General features: G+C 42.7%; 2 protein-coding genes across 9 annotated transcripts in view; one reads left to right on the top strand and one right to left on the bottom strand.

Annotated features, from left to right (window-relative positions):
- The window catches only part of LOC147459261 (small RNA 2'-O-methyltransferase-like), a 33659-nt gene extending 30904 nt beyond the window's left edge, over positions 1–2755 (top strand). For all 8 annotated transcript variants that reach the window (XM_086510551.1, XM_086510556.1, XM_086510558.1 and 5 more), the window contains 4 exons: positions 1383–1534; positions 1621–1737; positions 1824–1952; positions 2041–2755. In XM_086510551.1, coding sequence (XP_086366677.1) covers positions 1383–1534; positions 1621–1737; positions 1824–1952; positions 2041–2574 — 932 coding nt within the window. In that variant the 3' untranslated portion in view covers positions 2575–2755. The remainder of the gene's footprint in view (positions 1–1382; positions 1535–1620; positions 1738–1823; positions 1953–2040) is intronic.
- A 3183-nt stretch (positions 2756–5938) lies between these two features.
- Positions 5939–7591, bottom strand: LOC147459260 (fructose-bisphosphate aldolase 5, cytosolic-like). Its single transcript, XM_086509799.1, has 3 exons — positions 7450–7591; positions 6940–7220; positions 5939–6730 (listed from the first exon to the last, which is right to left on the bottom strand). Exons 1-3 carry the CDS (start codon positions 7475–7477, stop codon positions 5963–5965), a joined length of 1077 nt encoding a protein of 358 aa, XP_086365925.1. The 5' UTR covers positions 7478–7591; the 3' UTR covers positions 5939–5962.
- Positions 7592–17500: the final 9909 nt, after the last annotated feature.

The following is a 17500-nucleotide window of genomic DNA, read 5'->3' as shown; positions in this document are numbered from 1 at the left end:
GCCGATCTCTTGACCCACTGTGGTGTGGTGTTTAACACCATAACCTTGGTTTTACCAAAGTTCACAGACAGTCCACTATCCTCTGCAAAGTTGTGCAATGCATCCAAATGTCTTTGCATGCCCTCTGGCGACTCTGACATTAACACAATATCATCAGCATATAATAATAAAGGGATCCATGTCCCTGCCAGCTGAGTGCCTCTGTCACCCTCTCTGTCAATGTGGTCAGAGACCTCATCTACATACATACCAAAAAGTGTAGGGGACAAAGGACACCCATGTTTCACTCCAATATTGGAATGAACAATGTCAGAAATCCCCTCAGGAGTGCGTACCTGGCCAGTCACTGAGCCGTATAAAGCCATGATCCCCCATATGATCTGTGGGTACGCCCGACTTCAGTAGCCTGTGCATCAATCTGGCCCTCAGCACTGTGTCAAATGCCTTGCGGAAGTCCACAAAGCAACAATACATCCGTCTCCCATGTGCCCGACCCTCCTCAATAATGGCTCTGAGTGTAAGAATATGGTCCAAAGTGGAGAAACCCCTCCTGAATCCAGCCTGCCCTGCTGCTCGTATGCCCTCATTTTCTGCCCATTTACTCAGTTGCTGTTCAAGAATGGATGCATACAGCCGTGCCAATGTGTGCCCTATCATAATAGTACGGTAGTTCCCTGGTACTGTGGGGTCCCCTGCCTTGAAAAGAGGTACAATAGTAGATAATCTCCAGGACTCGGGTAGTCCCTCACACATGACACGGTTAAACAACCGCGCAAGAACCTCTGATAGTAAATCTCTAGCATGTATCAAGTGCTCTGCCACCAAACCATCATGATCATATGCTCTTCTAGTCCTCATCCTTTCATTTGCGTTCTTCACCATCTCAGTGGTAAAGAAGGTACTAGTGGCTGGACATGGCTCTAGAGGGTCTGGTAATGGTGGTTGCCCAGGTATTGTATATAATGATGCTGCATATTGACCCCAAATCTCGGGAGAGGTAATCACTGGAGGAGGTGAGTGCTCATGGAAGAGACGCCAGGCCTCACCTGAATCTCGGCTCAAAAAGAGCTGATACAAATCACGTTCCATCTGGGCTAAAAAGGCCCGCTTCTTCTGTCGCACTAAACGCCGAAGGGCAATCCAAGACTGTCTATATGTAATGACTCCAAGTATAAGCTCGCTCTGAATCTGAACTTTCATCTCTCTGCACTCCTCATCATACCAACTATTCTGAGGCATGTTCCCAGAACGTCTTCTCTGATCTGGTTGAGTGTGGTTGAGAGAGAGAGAGAGAGAGAGAGAGAGAGAGAGAGAGAGAGAGAGAGAGAGAGAGGCCGAGGATAAGGGGGGTCCCTAATGCTATCAAGTGCTTGTTTAAACAGGTATGTGCTCATTAAGGTATTGCACCAAATTATTGAGAGTTCTGGAGCCTCCAGAAGATCGGATGGAGTCAGCCCTCTTCTCGCCACCGTTGTCTAAGCAGAGAAATGAGTTTGCAGTCCGTGAAATAAAGAAACTTCGTGCGAAGTCATTGGTAATTTCTCATTCGCAGATAATTGAACATATCCTCATAAAAGCTGCCAGGTTTTGGCTCCAAAATCATCCGTCTTCATTTCACAGGTTGACTTTGGATGTGGATCTGGAAGTCTCTTGGATGCTGTTGTTGATGATTTGGCGGATTTAGAGTGTATAGCTGGGGTGGACATCTCTCTGAAGAGTCTTCTTCGGGCAGCCAAGGTTGTCATGCTACCCTGAACTTGTATTTCAGCTCTAATCTGTGTTTTGTATTTGAAGGTATTGAAACGGTATTTTTCCTGATACAGTCTCTTAATAGTAAATTACTGCTAAAGGATCACAATTGCAATAAGCTCAAAGAAGTGGTTCTCTACGAGGGGTCTCTTGCAGAGCCAGATCCTTGTCTTTGTGGCTTTGATGTTGCAACTTGTATAGAGGTATGGACGAGTGTGATGTAGCCTAGTAGCCTCCCTTAATTGCCTACTGAAAGTAGCTTTCAAGTTATAATTGGAACTGACTTTGCAGGTGGTGGAACACATGGATCCGGAGCCGTTGTTGAAGGCAGGGGATATTATTTTGGGCAAATATGCACCGCAGACCCTGATATTATCAACCCCCAATATTGAATATAATGTACTTCTTCAAAAGATCGTGGATACAAAGACTGTAGGAGAAAGCAAAAGAGTTAAGACGACAAGCACTTGTTTGGATTCAGGAGCCCCTTTGGACGATCCAACTAACAAATCCCAAAGTGTGACTCTATCTGATGATGAATCAAGTGCACAACCTATAAAGTTGAGAAATGACGACCATCGATTCGAATGGACAAGGGTGGAATTCCAGGAATGGGCAGATAATCTTGCATTACGGTTTGGATATACAGTGGAGTTTACGGGTGTGGGTGGCTCTGTGGAGGATCCTGGCTTCGCTTCCCAAATAGCTCTTTTCACCCGCAAGTCTCTTGACTTCCCAAGCTTGGGGAAAGTCCTTTATGAGGATGGCAATTTGTCATGCTATAGGGAAGTTTGGAAATATGATAGGGAAGGAATTCGTAGGTAGGCTCTTAAGGGTGTTTTTTTGGTGGCATTTTCGCAAAAGCATTGGTTGATGGTTGGATCTAATTTATTGGTAGCCCCTTAATGGGGTTTTTGCTAGCAGTTACATAGATGAATGGAAGCTTTATATGCTGTAAATGTGTAAGCAACATCCAAATGATTAATGGGTCACACTGATTTTCTCTTGGTGTCTGCTTTTCTTCCCGCCTTGAATGCAATTTCTAAACTTGTGTGCAGTTTCGTCGACCCTGGCTTCGCGTTGCGAAGCAAAGCAAGCTAGTGCTGTGCATTTCCTCTTGAAACCCTTCTCAAAGTACAATTTTACAGAGTGTAAGTGCTTATCGTCGCTCCTTAAAGCACTGTTGCCTTAGTACTTGGAAGCGGAACTCCTTCGCAACGCACCATCTAGAGCCCTCTGTTGTGACCTACAGATGTGGCTTTTCCACTTGTCCCCCCACTACCACCTTTACTGCTTCACAATGTCATACCCTATTAAACTGTTGCCATCAACATTGGATGCCTCTGAGACTAGCCCACTTCCCACCCAAGCTACTAATCTCTGTATCAAGTTTATATTCTTCAGGTATAGTAAGCTGTAGCAGGTGGGCATGGAATTCTAATAACAATGCTAGCCCACTGCTTGGAATTTTATTACAACAATGCTAGACCATTGGTGGTTTGGAAAGGGTAGGGTATAAGCTAATATTGTGATGAGCTTCCCTTCCCTTGTTTGTAGGATTTTTTAATCCAATACAAAACAATCATGATATTATAAATGTCTATTCTTGCAAACTTACTAACACGTAGAAGTGCCATTTAAGTGTCACCATTCAACCCATTAACCACACTAGTATGGTGCCAATTGTGCTCATTAGAGGGCCTCAGCACTCGCTTTCCCGCTTTCCAAAATGGAAAGTCCTCTAAATTGTTGGAATCCTTTTAGAAGTAGTTGGGACACCTCTAGTAAGTTGGTGGATGGACCATGCAAAATTCAAATAGGAATGGAAAGGAAACTTTTGATTGCAAGGTACAGAAGTGTACGTGAATTGGTCAATCCGTCCTACTTGGTCTCTTTTTCTCACTGCATATACCCATACATGTTTCCATCCCAAATTGCACTTGTTACTTGGTTGCCTTCTTTAAAACTGCACATGATGTACATTATATTTTGGAACCTACAAGAGCATAACTAGATGTGCTTCCCCTTTTGTGTGTGCATGTTTAGCTAGTAGAAAAGATTGCTAAGTGGAAAAAACCTTTAGTGTATGCTTTTTTGTAGTTCTTGTTTGCCTCCATACCCTAGTCGAGTGGCTACACTCTGTATGATACATATGTATGTGATTCTCATTAAGGATGTGATCATGCTAGTTATCAACATGTTATAAATGCATCTATGCCAAAATCGACGTAGTTATACAAATCCTTGGTACTGTTGCATATTTCCAGTGCACATGTGACCATGTGTGAGGCACAATTATTCAAAAAGTAACCGATGACTATTAATCATGTGATCATTGCCTAAGTTGCATTGTCCGTCGTGGTGGTGGCAACCCGGAACAATGATCCAAGACCATAACTTCAAATGCTTGATACAAACTTGGAGCAATCACTTTTCAAAATGTGTATCACATCACATGAGTGCCTACTTTGGAGGACATTAAATCTCTATAGCCTTTTGGATACTGATGTATATGTATATGATGCCTCGACTATCAGAGAGCTCCATTGTATCAGCCCCCCCCCCCCCCCCCCTTCCCCCTTCTTGTATTCCCTTTGTATCAGCTTTCACCCCACCCCTACCCATTATTTTCTTTTCAGTTTTTTGTACTTTTTGTACCCAGACCTGGTATTAGATTCCGGAGAGGTTTATTAATAGTCCAAAATACATAGTTTTATGTATACATTAAGGGGAGCCAGGTTTTTTAAATGAGCCCATAGTTTAAATGTAACATATATATTTTGGGGTATTGTTAATAATCTCTTGAGAGGATGTCGATGCAAATTGCCTTTCTCAAATTTTTTTGATGCATTGCGCTCAAGAAGGAAGTGCATGATTGTAGGAAGATATCTTGATCATTTTTGTGTTGTCCCCACAATGTGTTGTGAGGTTTGGCAAACTGATCACAAATTTTCAATGTATGTGGTGTACTTAATGATCCCCTCAAGTTTGAATGCCTTTGAATGGTTAAAACTTACAAATAGCGCTAGCAAGTAGCTTAGTGAGGGCTTTGTTTCAAGAGAGAATGTATTTTAGTTTTTGGACTTTTAAGCAACCTTGAAGTCATTCCCAACCAGAAACCCCCACCAAATTTGCACTCTATCGTCTTTGATAGTTTGTCTTGCATAGTATGCTCATGCCGTTTTGCATCATTTGGTGTCAAAAAGATGATCAAACTATTAGGAAGCTATTGTAAAAATTGTAAATCTTGCTTGGAATCAGGAGTGTGGATGAATTATTACTTTTTACCCTAGGAGTGATGTAGTATTTGTTGGATTTAAGAACACCATATTTGACCAAAAAGTGAAGGTGATCCCACCGCATTAACATTTTTTTAGCATATGACATTGAATCAATTTATTCAGTGTGTAGTGCATGAAATCAAAGCTCATTTAGATCAGTAAAATGAACTTAATTTAGATTGCACATATTGAATTGCTTATGGACTCTAGGGATTGCTTTGTACCAATTATTGCAAGTAGAGGGCAATTCAGGCTCTATTTATATTTAGAGGAATGCTTGGCTAGGGATTTTGTGCACATAGTCATATAATCTTTTAAGTGTTTATTATATTCACCATACTAGAAAGGGGTGAGTGTCATTTGCTACCCATTTCTATGCTCTATTGTCTCACACACACACACACAGAGAGAGAGAGAGAGAGAGAGAGAGAGAGAGAGAGAGAGAGAGAGAGAGTTTCATAGTAGTTTTCCATGCCTTATGTCTTGATGGCAACTGTGGTTTTCTATAATTGTTGTATTCTATCTCCTGAACTCCAAACCATAAATTCAATAAGTTCGTAACGCAATGAAACCAAGACAAAAAGCTTGCTTGCTCTACAATCTCTTTATATATATAAGGCAAGGTCTTTTGACTTTCCATTGTGATGAGAATTTTCACTTCCTTTACTTTGAACCTTTATATTAGCACAAATCAAGTTTCTCAGAAGTATATTGCAGATTGTTCGAATCTTTTACGAGTTCATAGCAATACCACTGCATAGTTTATGCGAAGATTTCCTTAGAATATGTCGAGATTTTTTGTGTAGTAGCGATAGTGGTGATGGCAGACTAAACATGACACCTTAATAGTCTAATCACAGACATACTTTGGCTATCTTTGGTGGCATCAGAGATTTAAGGAGCAAATGGACTCAAAACACTCGGTTCAAGATTTAGTATTTATAGTTAGCGATATGTAGGTTCTCTGAGGAGCCCATAGGGGAATTGGAGCAACCCTGGTAGTTGCCCATGCTTGCGTTGGAGTTGGCCTGGCAGATTGATGCAAACACTCGTTGTGCCTCTGGCACATTCTCGCGCCGCCCGCCCCATATGCGGAGCGCAGTATGTTGGAGTGCACGACCATATGAGAATGACAATACCCATGGCTTGACCGCATTCATGGCATTGATTGCATTGAGATTAACAGTAGCCTCCTCCTCGCTCTGACCGCCAGAGAGGAACATAACGCCAGGGACTGCCACTGGCACTGTGCGTTGTAAGCATTGCAAGGTGTAGCCAGCTATTTGCTCAGGCGTGGCCTTGGGGCCACCCGCACCCGGTGTCACCATATTGGGCTTGAGCAACGTGCCTTCTAAAAGGACTTTATGATCGCTCAATGCTTTGTAGACTGTAGCTAGGACTCTCTCCGTCACTGCAGCACATTTTTTGATGTCATGGTTGCCGTCCGCGAGGACTTCCGGTTCTACGATGGGCACAAGGCCATTCTCTTGGCATATCACAGCATACCTTGCTAAGCCATGTGCATTTTCTTGCATGGCTTGCTCTGACGGTTCCTCAGGCCCTATCTTTAACACTGCTCTCCACTTTGCAAACCGTGCCCCTGCGGCGTAATACCTTTGACACCTTTCAGCCAGGCCGTCAAGACCTTGCGTCGCCGTTTCTCCTCTTGTTCCAGGTAGCTCCACAACCCCAATATCGACCTGAAGGCATTCATGAGATATATTTAAGCTGAGTTCAAATAACAAACTCTCTTTCACAAGTGTGCACACACGCACACGTGCGCGCGCGTGTGTGTGTTATGCCCTCCTCGTCCTCACTTTACCAAGCGAGAGTGACAAAGAGACACATATACCCTGTCCTTTACGTACAGACATGGAGCTCAAAAGGGAGAGAAGATTGTCAAGCAAACCTTGATACCAGTGTAAACACCCGCTTCCTTGAGGACTTCGACGAATGGTTTGCCACTGAGAGTCTTCTGAAAGAGCGTCTCTTCGAAAAGAATTGCACCGCTGAGGAACGGCAGCGCCTCTCGCGTTGTGAACAACAATTCTCGATATGCCTGCCGGTTGGCCTCCGTGTTGTCTACGCAGATGTTGACAAAACGCTTCCCGATTGTTGTGGTGCTCTCGTCTGCTGCAAGGATCCCCTTCCCAGGGGTTGCAATTTGTCTTGCATTCCGTATCAGCTCCTCTACATACATATGCGTGAGAGGACACACACATGCAAATGTAAGCATGGCGCATAAAGTACATAACAGAAGCACATAGACATCTCCCTCTCTCTCTCTCTCACACACACACACACGCAGGCTTTCTTCTCCTCTCTCTCTCTCTCTCTCTCTCTCTCTCTCTCTCTCACACACACACACACACACACACACAGTTGCGGTTAACCAGTTAGAGAGGAAAGCTTTACGCACCTGCGTACTTCCCAGCATGAGCCGCCATGATGGGCGATCCGCAGAGAAAGAGAGGGGGGGAAGCGCTCGTGGCTTTCTCTTGGACAAGTGAAACGTCATTCAAGGGGAGGATGAATCATGAAATTTCAACATAAAAATTACAATGGCCTTCCCTATTCCATTTCGTCAGCCTTTTTTACACTATAGACTATCGACAGTCACTACCTCATGTACCAAAATACTAGGGTGATACCTAATTCAACGTTGGGTCTACCTACTGGCAGGTTCTTCTATTTATTCGGTTCTTCTATTTATTCGTCTAATCCAACCTTACCTTAGCAACTCATAACTCATAACCCTCATTAGAAGGTCGCCCTCTAAAATGGGGTTGGAGAGTTGACCACGGACGTGTAGAGCGATGACGAGATGTGAATTGTTGTAGACCACAACCACAGTCGCGTTCGGATGTCAAAGCCATGCATATTAAATCTAAAAAATATATCTATAGCCTCGTAGGCATGCGAATCTTTTGCACAGCTGCGCCACTTTTGCAGCTTGCGCCTCCTCTCCGTCTGCTCATCACCCTCAGCTTTTGTGCGGCCCCTGCTCCTCTGTCCGCCAACTTGCCCACACACCCTGACTGCCACATCGCTCGACAAAGTACCCTCGTCCGTATCTGATTTGATTCCTTCTAGTTTTTTATTTGATTTCATTGGGTACCCCCTACTCACATTAATATACAAAAATGAATCAGAGACTCAGTCGTTTTTGTGCTATTCTTTGTCCCTTGTTTAAAGCTCGCTGTCTTTTGAACTATTATATTCTTTTGTGTATACTTCTTCTTATGAGGGTTTTTCCCTTGCAAAATATTTGTTCTTCTATGTGGTATTGTCATGGTGGGATGCTCCCTTAGCAAATAAAAATAAAAATATTAATGGCCCATTAAGTCTTGCCTCTTGCTTGTGTACCATCTAAATCTCATAAAGAGGAGCTGACTTGCAGTGAGGAATACTCAACCTAGACATCCCTATTATGGGGCCTTATTACTCAATTTGATCTGCAACTTCTTAAAGTCTCCTAGCTTAGACTTTGCCAAGAACATAAGCTTCCTCTGCATGGCCCAACATGGCATACCTCCTCCTTATGTACCATCAAAGTTCTCTCTCCATATAGTGGGGGTTGGTGTGATCACTCCCGTCCTAATTTTATAGGTGTTTTCTCGGTGTTTGGTGGAGTTTTGGTAAAATTCTCACTCCTTTAAAATCGTCTCCCCTCGTCATATTTCCCTATGCAATGCCTCTCCCATCCATCCCCTTCTGTGCACCACCTGCACCATAAGAAGGTTTGATGGAGGGTTCTCTTCCCTCTTCCACTTCTATAAGGCAAATGCCTTTAAGTTCCCCCCTTCTGTGGCACCGATGGTCTCAATTCTCATGGCGGGATCCAAAACTTGTTGAAGTATAGGCATGCTGAGGCTAACTAGGACATGCATACTAAGGCTAACTAGGACATGGATGCGAGCTCATTCTGCCCCTTGAAATTATTTAAGGTGAGGGTTTTATCCCTCACTTTGTCTTTCGTAAATACATGTCTGCAAAGAAAAAGAGAGTGAACATGAGTAAATGTGTGTTGGTGATGCCATCTGGTTCTTGCTTGGAACTTTGGACTATTTTTGCCTTTGTTTCTCGATGGTGATAATGAAGGGTGCTTCTTATTCACAAGTTATCTACTAAAATCTGATTTTATATCGCCTAATTGACTTTATTAGAATATGATTTCATCTCATGGAATGTTTACTTACCTCAACTTGCAAATAGGGTAGGATTGTTTATACAAAATCACACACAAAATATGTGCAAGGTTTTGCAAAGACCTAGAAGATGGCAGGACTAATTGAACTTTGGTCTTTTCCTAGCATTAATGAGTGAGGTCTCTCTATGGCCAAACTCCATAATGGCTACCTTGCTTTGAAATCTGGTCATATAACTAAAATAGAATTCCAATTTGTATTGGGCAATTCAGTGTCTTCTTTACTAATTCTATATCCTAGAATAGTTGGTGCTTATGTGTTTATGTATTGCTTTACAAGATTAATTTTACACTAGAAATCTTTTGAGCCATAAAAATATGGCCCCTATATATATTAGGTTTTTAAAAAAAGAAATGATACTCCTACTTCTTTAAGGATTGCCTACAAGGTTGTTCCATAGAGCTGATCCCTTAAATGTTTACTCCCATTGGGAGTGCTGGCATTTTGTGGGACTCTCCCCTTTTGGTTCACCATACCTTCTCACCTTGCTAATTAATTGTCGGGTTGCCCTTGAGAGTGTGCCTTGATTCCACGGTCTATCTTTTTCTCTGCCTATTGTGCCTTGCGCAATGCTCTCCCCTCCCTGTCTTCCCTTTCTTTACGGACATTTGTATTGAAGCATCCTCCAAGCTTCTCTTCATCTCTAAGTTCATCTTTACTAAGAGCCTATCCTTGATTTCATTCTTGCTTCAATGCCCACACACACACACACACACACACACACACACACACACACACACACACACACACACACACACACACACACACACACATTTACATAGAATCTCCTCTGATATGGATGACTAATTGCACTCTTAAGATGAGTTTTTTTAATCTAAGGTGCTAGTTCTTGATTGCTCAATATGTAATTACCAAAGCACGTACTAAAATGTAAACACCACATCTATGTGCATTCGCACATAACAAAAATTGTGTTTCCATGTTGCATTTGCTACCCACCATCCCTTTAGATAAGCTGAAGAACACCACATCTAGAAATTTTAGAGGTTCTTAGTGTAATGGAAATGGCCTATGAACTTTGAGAATAGCGGAATTAGGAGAATTAAAGAGAGCATTTTTGTGAGATTACTTTGTGAGCATAGTGGGTGAACTTAGTTGATGGTAGCAACATAAACATGGTACCTAGTTAACTTGGCATGAACAATACTTTTGCAAGAGAGAGAGTTTAGAGAACTTGACAACAATTGATGACTGGATTTATGTGGGGCTGACCACCCCCCTCCAATAGGCTTTTGTATTATAGATTCTCCCATCAAGAGAGACTTGGTATAATACAATCTTTGTGTTCCTTGTGACCTTGGTGATGCTATGAAAATGGAAAGCTTCATGCATCACGAGCATAACATAGGCTTTGTAAAAAGCATTAACCATCCCTGGCCTGAGTCCCAACGCCTCAAACACCTTCAAAGGTGGAGAGAGCTAGTGGGGAATGAGGGTAGGGAAGAGGAAGAAGAAACATTCCATAGGAGAAAGAAATAGTTCCTCACTTATCATCACTCTTCTTGCTAGCATACATAATAGCATAGTTATGAAGATGGAAAGCTTAAGCATTGAAGCATGGCTCTTGGTTGGATTTTCATTCCATAGCCAAGAGTATTGGTGTAGGCACTCAACTTCTCAACAAGCTTGGAGAAGGAGGTGGAGTTCCTCTACTTTCACCAAGTGAGAATGTGTGTAAAAATGAGTGTGTGAGAGGGTGTATATCCCCAAGCACACCCCTTGCTTGCCTTGGTTGACCTCACTTTTTAGCTCAAGCTTGAAGCTCATTGGACCCCTCTAAGCCTAGCCAATCACATGCACAATGCATTTCAAGCAACATGGGTAGCATTAGGACAAGTGTCCTCCTTACCTCTTTTTGAGAGAGAGCTTGAAACTATCTAGATATTTGTTGAACTGAACTAAAAGCTCATTGGACCCCTCTTTAGCCCAACCAATAGGATTCAAGCACCCCATGTGGCTAAGCATAGGGAAAGCTTGACATGTGTCCCTTGAAAAAGGGGGTGCCCTTTGGGTGAGTGGGAGGTTAAGTCAAAGATTTTACTAACTTTGGGCTTCCCCCCTCCTTTGTAGGTTCTCTTTTTGACTCAAGCACCTTACCTCCCATGAATGGGAAGCTTCTCAAGCACCTTCCTCATCAAGCATGACAAGCACCTCAAGCACCTTAGTCAGCAAACACGACAAGCACCTTAGTCACCAAGCATGACAAGCACCTATAGTAACTTAGTCACCAAGCAAGACAAGCACCTCAAGCTTGGGCCGGGTTCCCACCTTAAGTACAACCCTAACTTGCCTACTTAGACTTTTAACACTAACCTTTGGAGGTCTTTAATGAAGCTCACCCTAAGGTCTTTTAAGCTCCATTAGATGCACATTGCTCTTTTATAGACTACCTCCTTTTGGATCCCTATTGAGATGTAACCATCTCTCCTCTTGGTCCTCAGTTGAGATAAGTCTAGAAGAACTTATTGCACATTGCTCTTTGGTAGACCGTCTCCTTTTGGACCCCTATTGAGATGCAACAATCTCTCCTTTTGGTGCCCTGTTGAGATAGGTTTAGAAGCACTTATTACATATTTCTCTTTGGTAGACCATCTCCTTTTGGACCCCAATTGAGATGTAACCATCTCTCCTTTTGGTCCCCTACTGAGATAGGTCTAGAAGCACATGTCTCTATTCTAACTCTTGTTCCCATTTATCTCCCACATTAAATGATCAGTTTAATATGAGAAAATCATTTGGTAAAGTTAGATATTATATTTTATGACACTCAGTCACACATAAATCTCACCCCTTGGAAAATGACTGTAGCAATTAGCAAATACCCCTTGCTTTGTATCTAAATTGCGTCATTTGTCATAGTTTTTTCCACTATATAATGGGTTGAATAAGCATCCGTTTACCTTGTCAGACCGCCTCCAATTGGTTTAATAGCCTTTTTAAATTAAAGTTAAAAGGTCTAATCTGAACGAGATTTTGTTGCCTCTTTGGCAAATACGGCTTTATTATGCCGTACAGGCTTTGTTACATTTGCACACCTTATCCTCTTGTCCTTTCTTGACAAAACCGCGAGGCTATGTTACATAAACTTCCTCAAATATGTCATCATTCAAGAAAGTAGTAACAATGTCTGATTGATGTAGATCCCAACCAAAATGAACTGCCAATGCCAATAGAAAACGCAGAGTAGTCATACGACAAGTGGGAGCAAAAGTCTCTTCATAATCTATGCCTTTTTGTTGTGCATAACCCTTTGTAACAAGTCGAGCCTTATAGCGAATCTCACCATCAATGGACTTTTTTCCAGGAGGAAAATCACATAAAGTCCATGTGTCATTTTCTATAAGTGCATCATATTTAGATTGCATAGTAGCCATCCAATTTTTTGAATTTTGTGCTTCATCAAAAGATAGAGGTTCCTCAACATCATGTAAGCTAAACAGAGTCAAAGCATAACAATCTGATGCATAAGATGCATGGTGAGAACTTGAATGAGTATGACTAGACAAAGGTGCATCCAATTTACTGTCATGCAAAGTATGCACCAACTATTTCAACATACCTCTAGCCTGCTCATTTTCAGCCCTTTCCTCATCATGTACATCTGCATCAGTGATAGGCTGATCTGTAACATTTTCAGAAACCCCCATAGGTTGTACATTTGCCTCATTGGAATTTACATTTAAACTTACACCACTAAAAAGAGGCAACAAAGTGTCATAAATGTCATGTGAGCTTACATTACTATCTCTAGTACATGACAGTAAGAGCTGAACAGAATCTTCCACAAACACAACATCATGTGAAACTAGAATACACTTTGTTTGTGGATGATACAACGTGTATCAGTGCTATAACCAACAAAAATACATTTGATAGCCTTATCATCCAAATTTTAGCGATGTGTTTGTGGCACCAAAGCATATTCTAAACAACCAAAAACACGGATGTGCTCAATAGAAGTCTTTCTATCATGCCATGCTTCATATGGAACCATAGACTACAAAGCTTTCGTAGGACACCTGTTAAGTACATAAGTGGCACACATAATAGCATAAAGCCAAAACAAATGTGGTAAAGCTTGACTTTTGACCATACATTTTGCTATTTCCGTAAGTGACCTGTTTTTCTTCTCAGAAACACAATTTTGTTGAGGTGTATAAGGCACTATACATTGGTGTTTTATCCCACGAATAGCTAAAAATGAATTAAATTCATGAGACATCTCATCCCCCCCTCGATCGGAACGAAGGGTGCCCATAGTACATTTGGAGACATTTTTAGCCATAACCAGAAATTGTTTGAAGCACATAAACACTTCGGAGTTCGCTTTAAGCGGATATACCTATGCATGCCTGGAGTAATCATCAATAAAAGTCACGAAGTAGAGGTAATTGCCCAAGGACGGAGTTTGCATGGGCCCACAAACATCACTATGCACAAGCTACAACCTGCATGTGGCCCTAACTGAACCATCCTTTGGAAACTTAGAACGCTGCATCTTACCCAAAATATAGCCTTCACAAACATGTTTGGCAGGTGCTTCAAGAGGCGGCAAAGAAGCAACCATATCAGATTTTTGCAAACGCAGCAAACTGGCAAAATTCAGATGACCAAAACACATGCATGCCAAAGTTTTGCATCTGAAATAGCCTTTGAATCCACCACTGCATTTGCAAGATTTTGCCCAAACTTGTCATACAAAGTGAGCTTATACAGCCCACGGCATAAAATGCCAGATGCAACAATTTCATCACCAAAACTCAGATCATGTACTGTACATATGTCATCCACAAATTTGACTACAAGACCAAGTCTAGCAAGCGTAGATACAGACAAAAGATTCTTCTTAATCCCATGTACATATAGTGCATCAAAAAGTATGAGAGAACTGCCATTTGCAGCAGTAAGCACAATCTTTCCAACTCCCTGAACCGGGTAAGAGGCATTGTTGGCACAAGTGACTGAATTCCCATGAGGGACAGGCTCAAGAGAGGTGAACAAATCATGATGTGAGGTATAGCACCACTGTCAAAATACAACACATGTGAATCTGCACATCAACTGACATGCATGCATCATGGACAACAAGATTATAGGTACACTTTGCACTAAAAGATTCTGCATCAACATCAACATCACAGTCTCCTTTCACAGAAGACTCAACAATAGCTGCATTTGTAGTGGAACAACCCTCTTTCTTCTTAGCCTCTTTGGCCTTCAACTTAGGACGCTGCTTGATCAAGTGATCATTAGCTTTACAATAATGGCAACGCATCTTCTTTTTTCCCTTATCACCAAAATTTCCAAATGAATTGTTGCCAGTAGAAGCATTAGGAACACGTGATTTTCCACTTGCAAAAGAACCATGAGAATTGGCTGCAGAACGGGGACGGTTATGGAGCGAGCTCAACGGAGCGAGATTTTTTTTTCATCCCACCACCACTACCTCCCATTGCCGCCCCTTAGCACACATTGCCACCACCAAATTAGCCCACCACTGGTGGCTAGTGGTGCTAGCTTACTACCACCATGTGCCGTCCCTAATCCTACAACCATAGCCCATTGCTTCCCCTCCCTCCAGTGGAGTAGCCAAGAACCTCCTCCTCCTTTTGTGTGTGTGTGTGTGTGTGTGTGAGAGAGAGAGAGAGAGAGAGAGAGAGAGAGAGAGAGAGAGAGAGAGAGAGAGAGAGATAGGGGGGATGCCTTTTTTTTCCCTTTAAAAGAGGGAGAGTGGGGGGGAAGGGGGTGCCTTAGGAAAAAAACCCAAGCCAAAGAGAGAGAGAGAGAGAGAGAGAGAGAGAGAGAGAGAGAGAGAGAGAGAGAGAGAGGGGATGGGGGGGGGGGGGGGGGGGGGGGGTACATGAACACTCATCTATCCCATGGATTACAATGTGTTATTGGACAGATGTGCACATCATCACATCAATTAGAGATTGAGGCTGGCAGATTTAAAGGAGTACCAACACAAGCTAGGGTTGAGAGAGAGCAAGGTGTGGCACAGAGAGAGAGAGAGAGAGAGAGAGAGAGAGAGAGAGAGAGAGAGAGAGAGAGAGAGAGGGAGAGAGAGATGGGGGTGGGGTGGGGGGGTTTAGAAATTGTGAGAGGGAGAGAGGGAGGGGGGGATGCCTTGTTTTTCTTTTTCTTTAAAAGAGGGAGAAAGTGGGGGGGAAAGGGGGTGCCTTAGGGAAAAAAAGAAAAAAACCCCAAAACCATCCTCTGCGTGTGCCGAAGATGGCTTTCTACAGAGAGCATGTCCTTGAGCTTACAGAGGATGGTTTTGTGACCAAACCTACCTACATGAACACTCATCTATCCCATGGATTACGATGTATTATTGGACATATGCGCACATCATCACATCAATTAGAGGATTGTGACTGGGAGATTTAGAGGAGTACCATCAGAGGCTAGGGTTGAGAGAGAGAGAGAGAGAGAGAGAGAGAGAGAGAGAGAGAGAGAGAGAGAGAGAGAGAGAGGTATAGAGTAATAGGAAAAGAGAGAGGAAAAAAGGAGTGGAGGACCTTGAGGAAGGGAGGGGGGTTGGTGGAGGACAAGATGGAAGAAGGGAAGGCAGTTATAGGAGTAGATGGAGAAAGGAGGTAGAGGAGAGGGAGGATGTTGGAGGAGGAGGCTGAGGAGGAGGAGCAAGGGAAGAGGAGGAAGCACATAGGCGGTGAGAGGAGGAAGAGGAGGTAGGGACGGCGGTCCCTCAAACAAAAAAAAGCTCGCTCCATTTAGCTCGCTCGAAGACCTAACTCTTGCAGAACTGTTACCACCATTTCTTTGAGCAACAATAAAAGCATGTTCAATTGCACGTTGTATTGTCCTTTTTTTTGGAAAGTGACTCATGCAATAGCAATGTGCATAATGCATCAAACTTCACAACTTTAAGATTTCCTTGGGTCATAAGTCTCCAAGTACTAGCAAAAGTCTGATAAGAATCCTTCAAGACATCAAGAACAGTTTGCACAAGGGAACTGTCTGAAATGACTTCACCTACAGAAATAAGTTGCTCATTGATATCCTTGACACCAGCAAGAAAGTTTCCATGTCATCTTCCTTGTGCATAATCTTTGATTCCAGCTCTTTACGTAGCAATGCAATTTTAGCCTCATTGCGAATAAAGACCAGCCAGAAAATCCCAAGCCTGTTTTTTAGATTTTGTTGAACAAATGTGAGTAGTAACGGTGCCCTTCACACACAACGCAATCAATGCATGAGCCTGTGCATCTTTTACATCCCAACGAGCTTGTTCTTTCGTAGGCAAAACAACTCTAACAGCAGCAAGACCTACAACATCCTCAATATCGCCTACATCCTCAGAACCAGAACGTACATCAATGCACTTCAAAATATTCTAGACACCCTTTGACACAAGAACATGTTGCATCATGTAAGCCCACATAGAGTAATTATCCCCATCCAATCTGTCCCAGCAGTAAACATCTTGAACACATCTGTGTTGTTGGCGGCCATGACGAATGCCTGCACCTGATGTGAAAACTGTCCAAAAAGAGCAGAAATGAAGCAGGAACAACACGTGCTATATAGAACAACCCGTAGAAGACTGTAAGGGATTTGTTATGCAGAAAAAGGCACTTACAATATTTATACACAAAATGACAAAATAACCTGTGCATTACTGCCTCTAGTGAAAATGGAGGCCGAAATGAGCCCGAATTAGAAATCTGAGCATACTAAGATCTTTGAGCTATCTTGAAATTTTTGTCGACTTGCAAACGCTCGCCAAAGATCACAAAAATCAAAGAAAGTGAGCAGGCGTGTGCTGGAGCTGCTGACGACTAAGCCCGAGAGGATGCAACCTACTCTGATACCAATTATTGGAATTAGTGTTGCAAAAAAACACACATGATTTGGAGAAGATGAAAGAAGCTCAAGGCACACAACAAAGAGTGTTTTACTTAGTGTGCAATGGAAAGATAGATAGCCCTAGAATTATGGGCGTATATACGATGGATGGGGGAAAAAAACCTCCTAAAGAGGGAAAAATGCCCTGGCGGTCCTAAGTGTGTTCACACACATCACTACCACATGTATATGGTAACAAGAACTGGCTGTGCTTGTGTGTATTGCAGGTGTCAACACTGCATCCGGTTGTCTCTCTCTCTCTTCTCTCTCTCTCTCTCTCTCTCTCTCAGTCCTCCATAGCCGTTGCAGGTGCATCACAAATCCATATCAACCAGCTCCTCATTGCCAGCCATATTGAGCTTCAACAAAACC

Source organism: Adiantum capillus-veneris, chromosome 4, assembly GCF_014529385.1.
Source record: "Adiantum capillus-veneris isolate H3 chromosome 4, ASM1452938v2, whole genome shotgun sequence".
Classification (NCBI taxonomy): Eukaryota; Viridiplantae; Streptophyta; class Polypodiopsida; order Polypodiales; family Pteridaceae; genus Adiantum; species Adiantum capillus-veneris.
The sequence above is the reverse complement of the archived record's forward strand: the minus strand, read 5'-3'. Positions and strand labels throughout refer to the sequence as shown.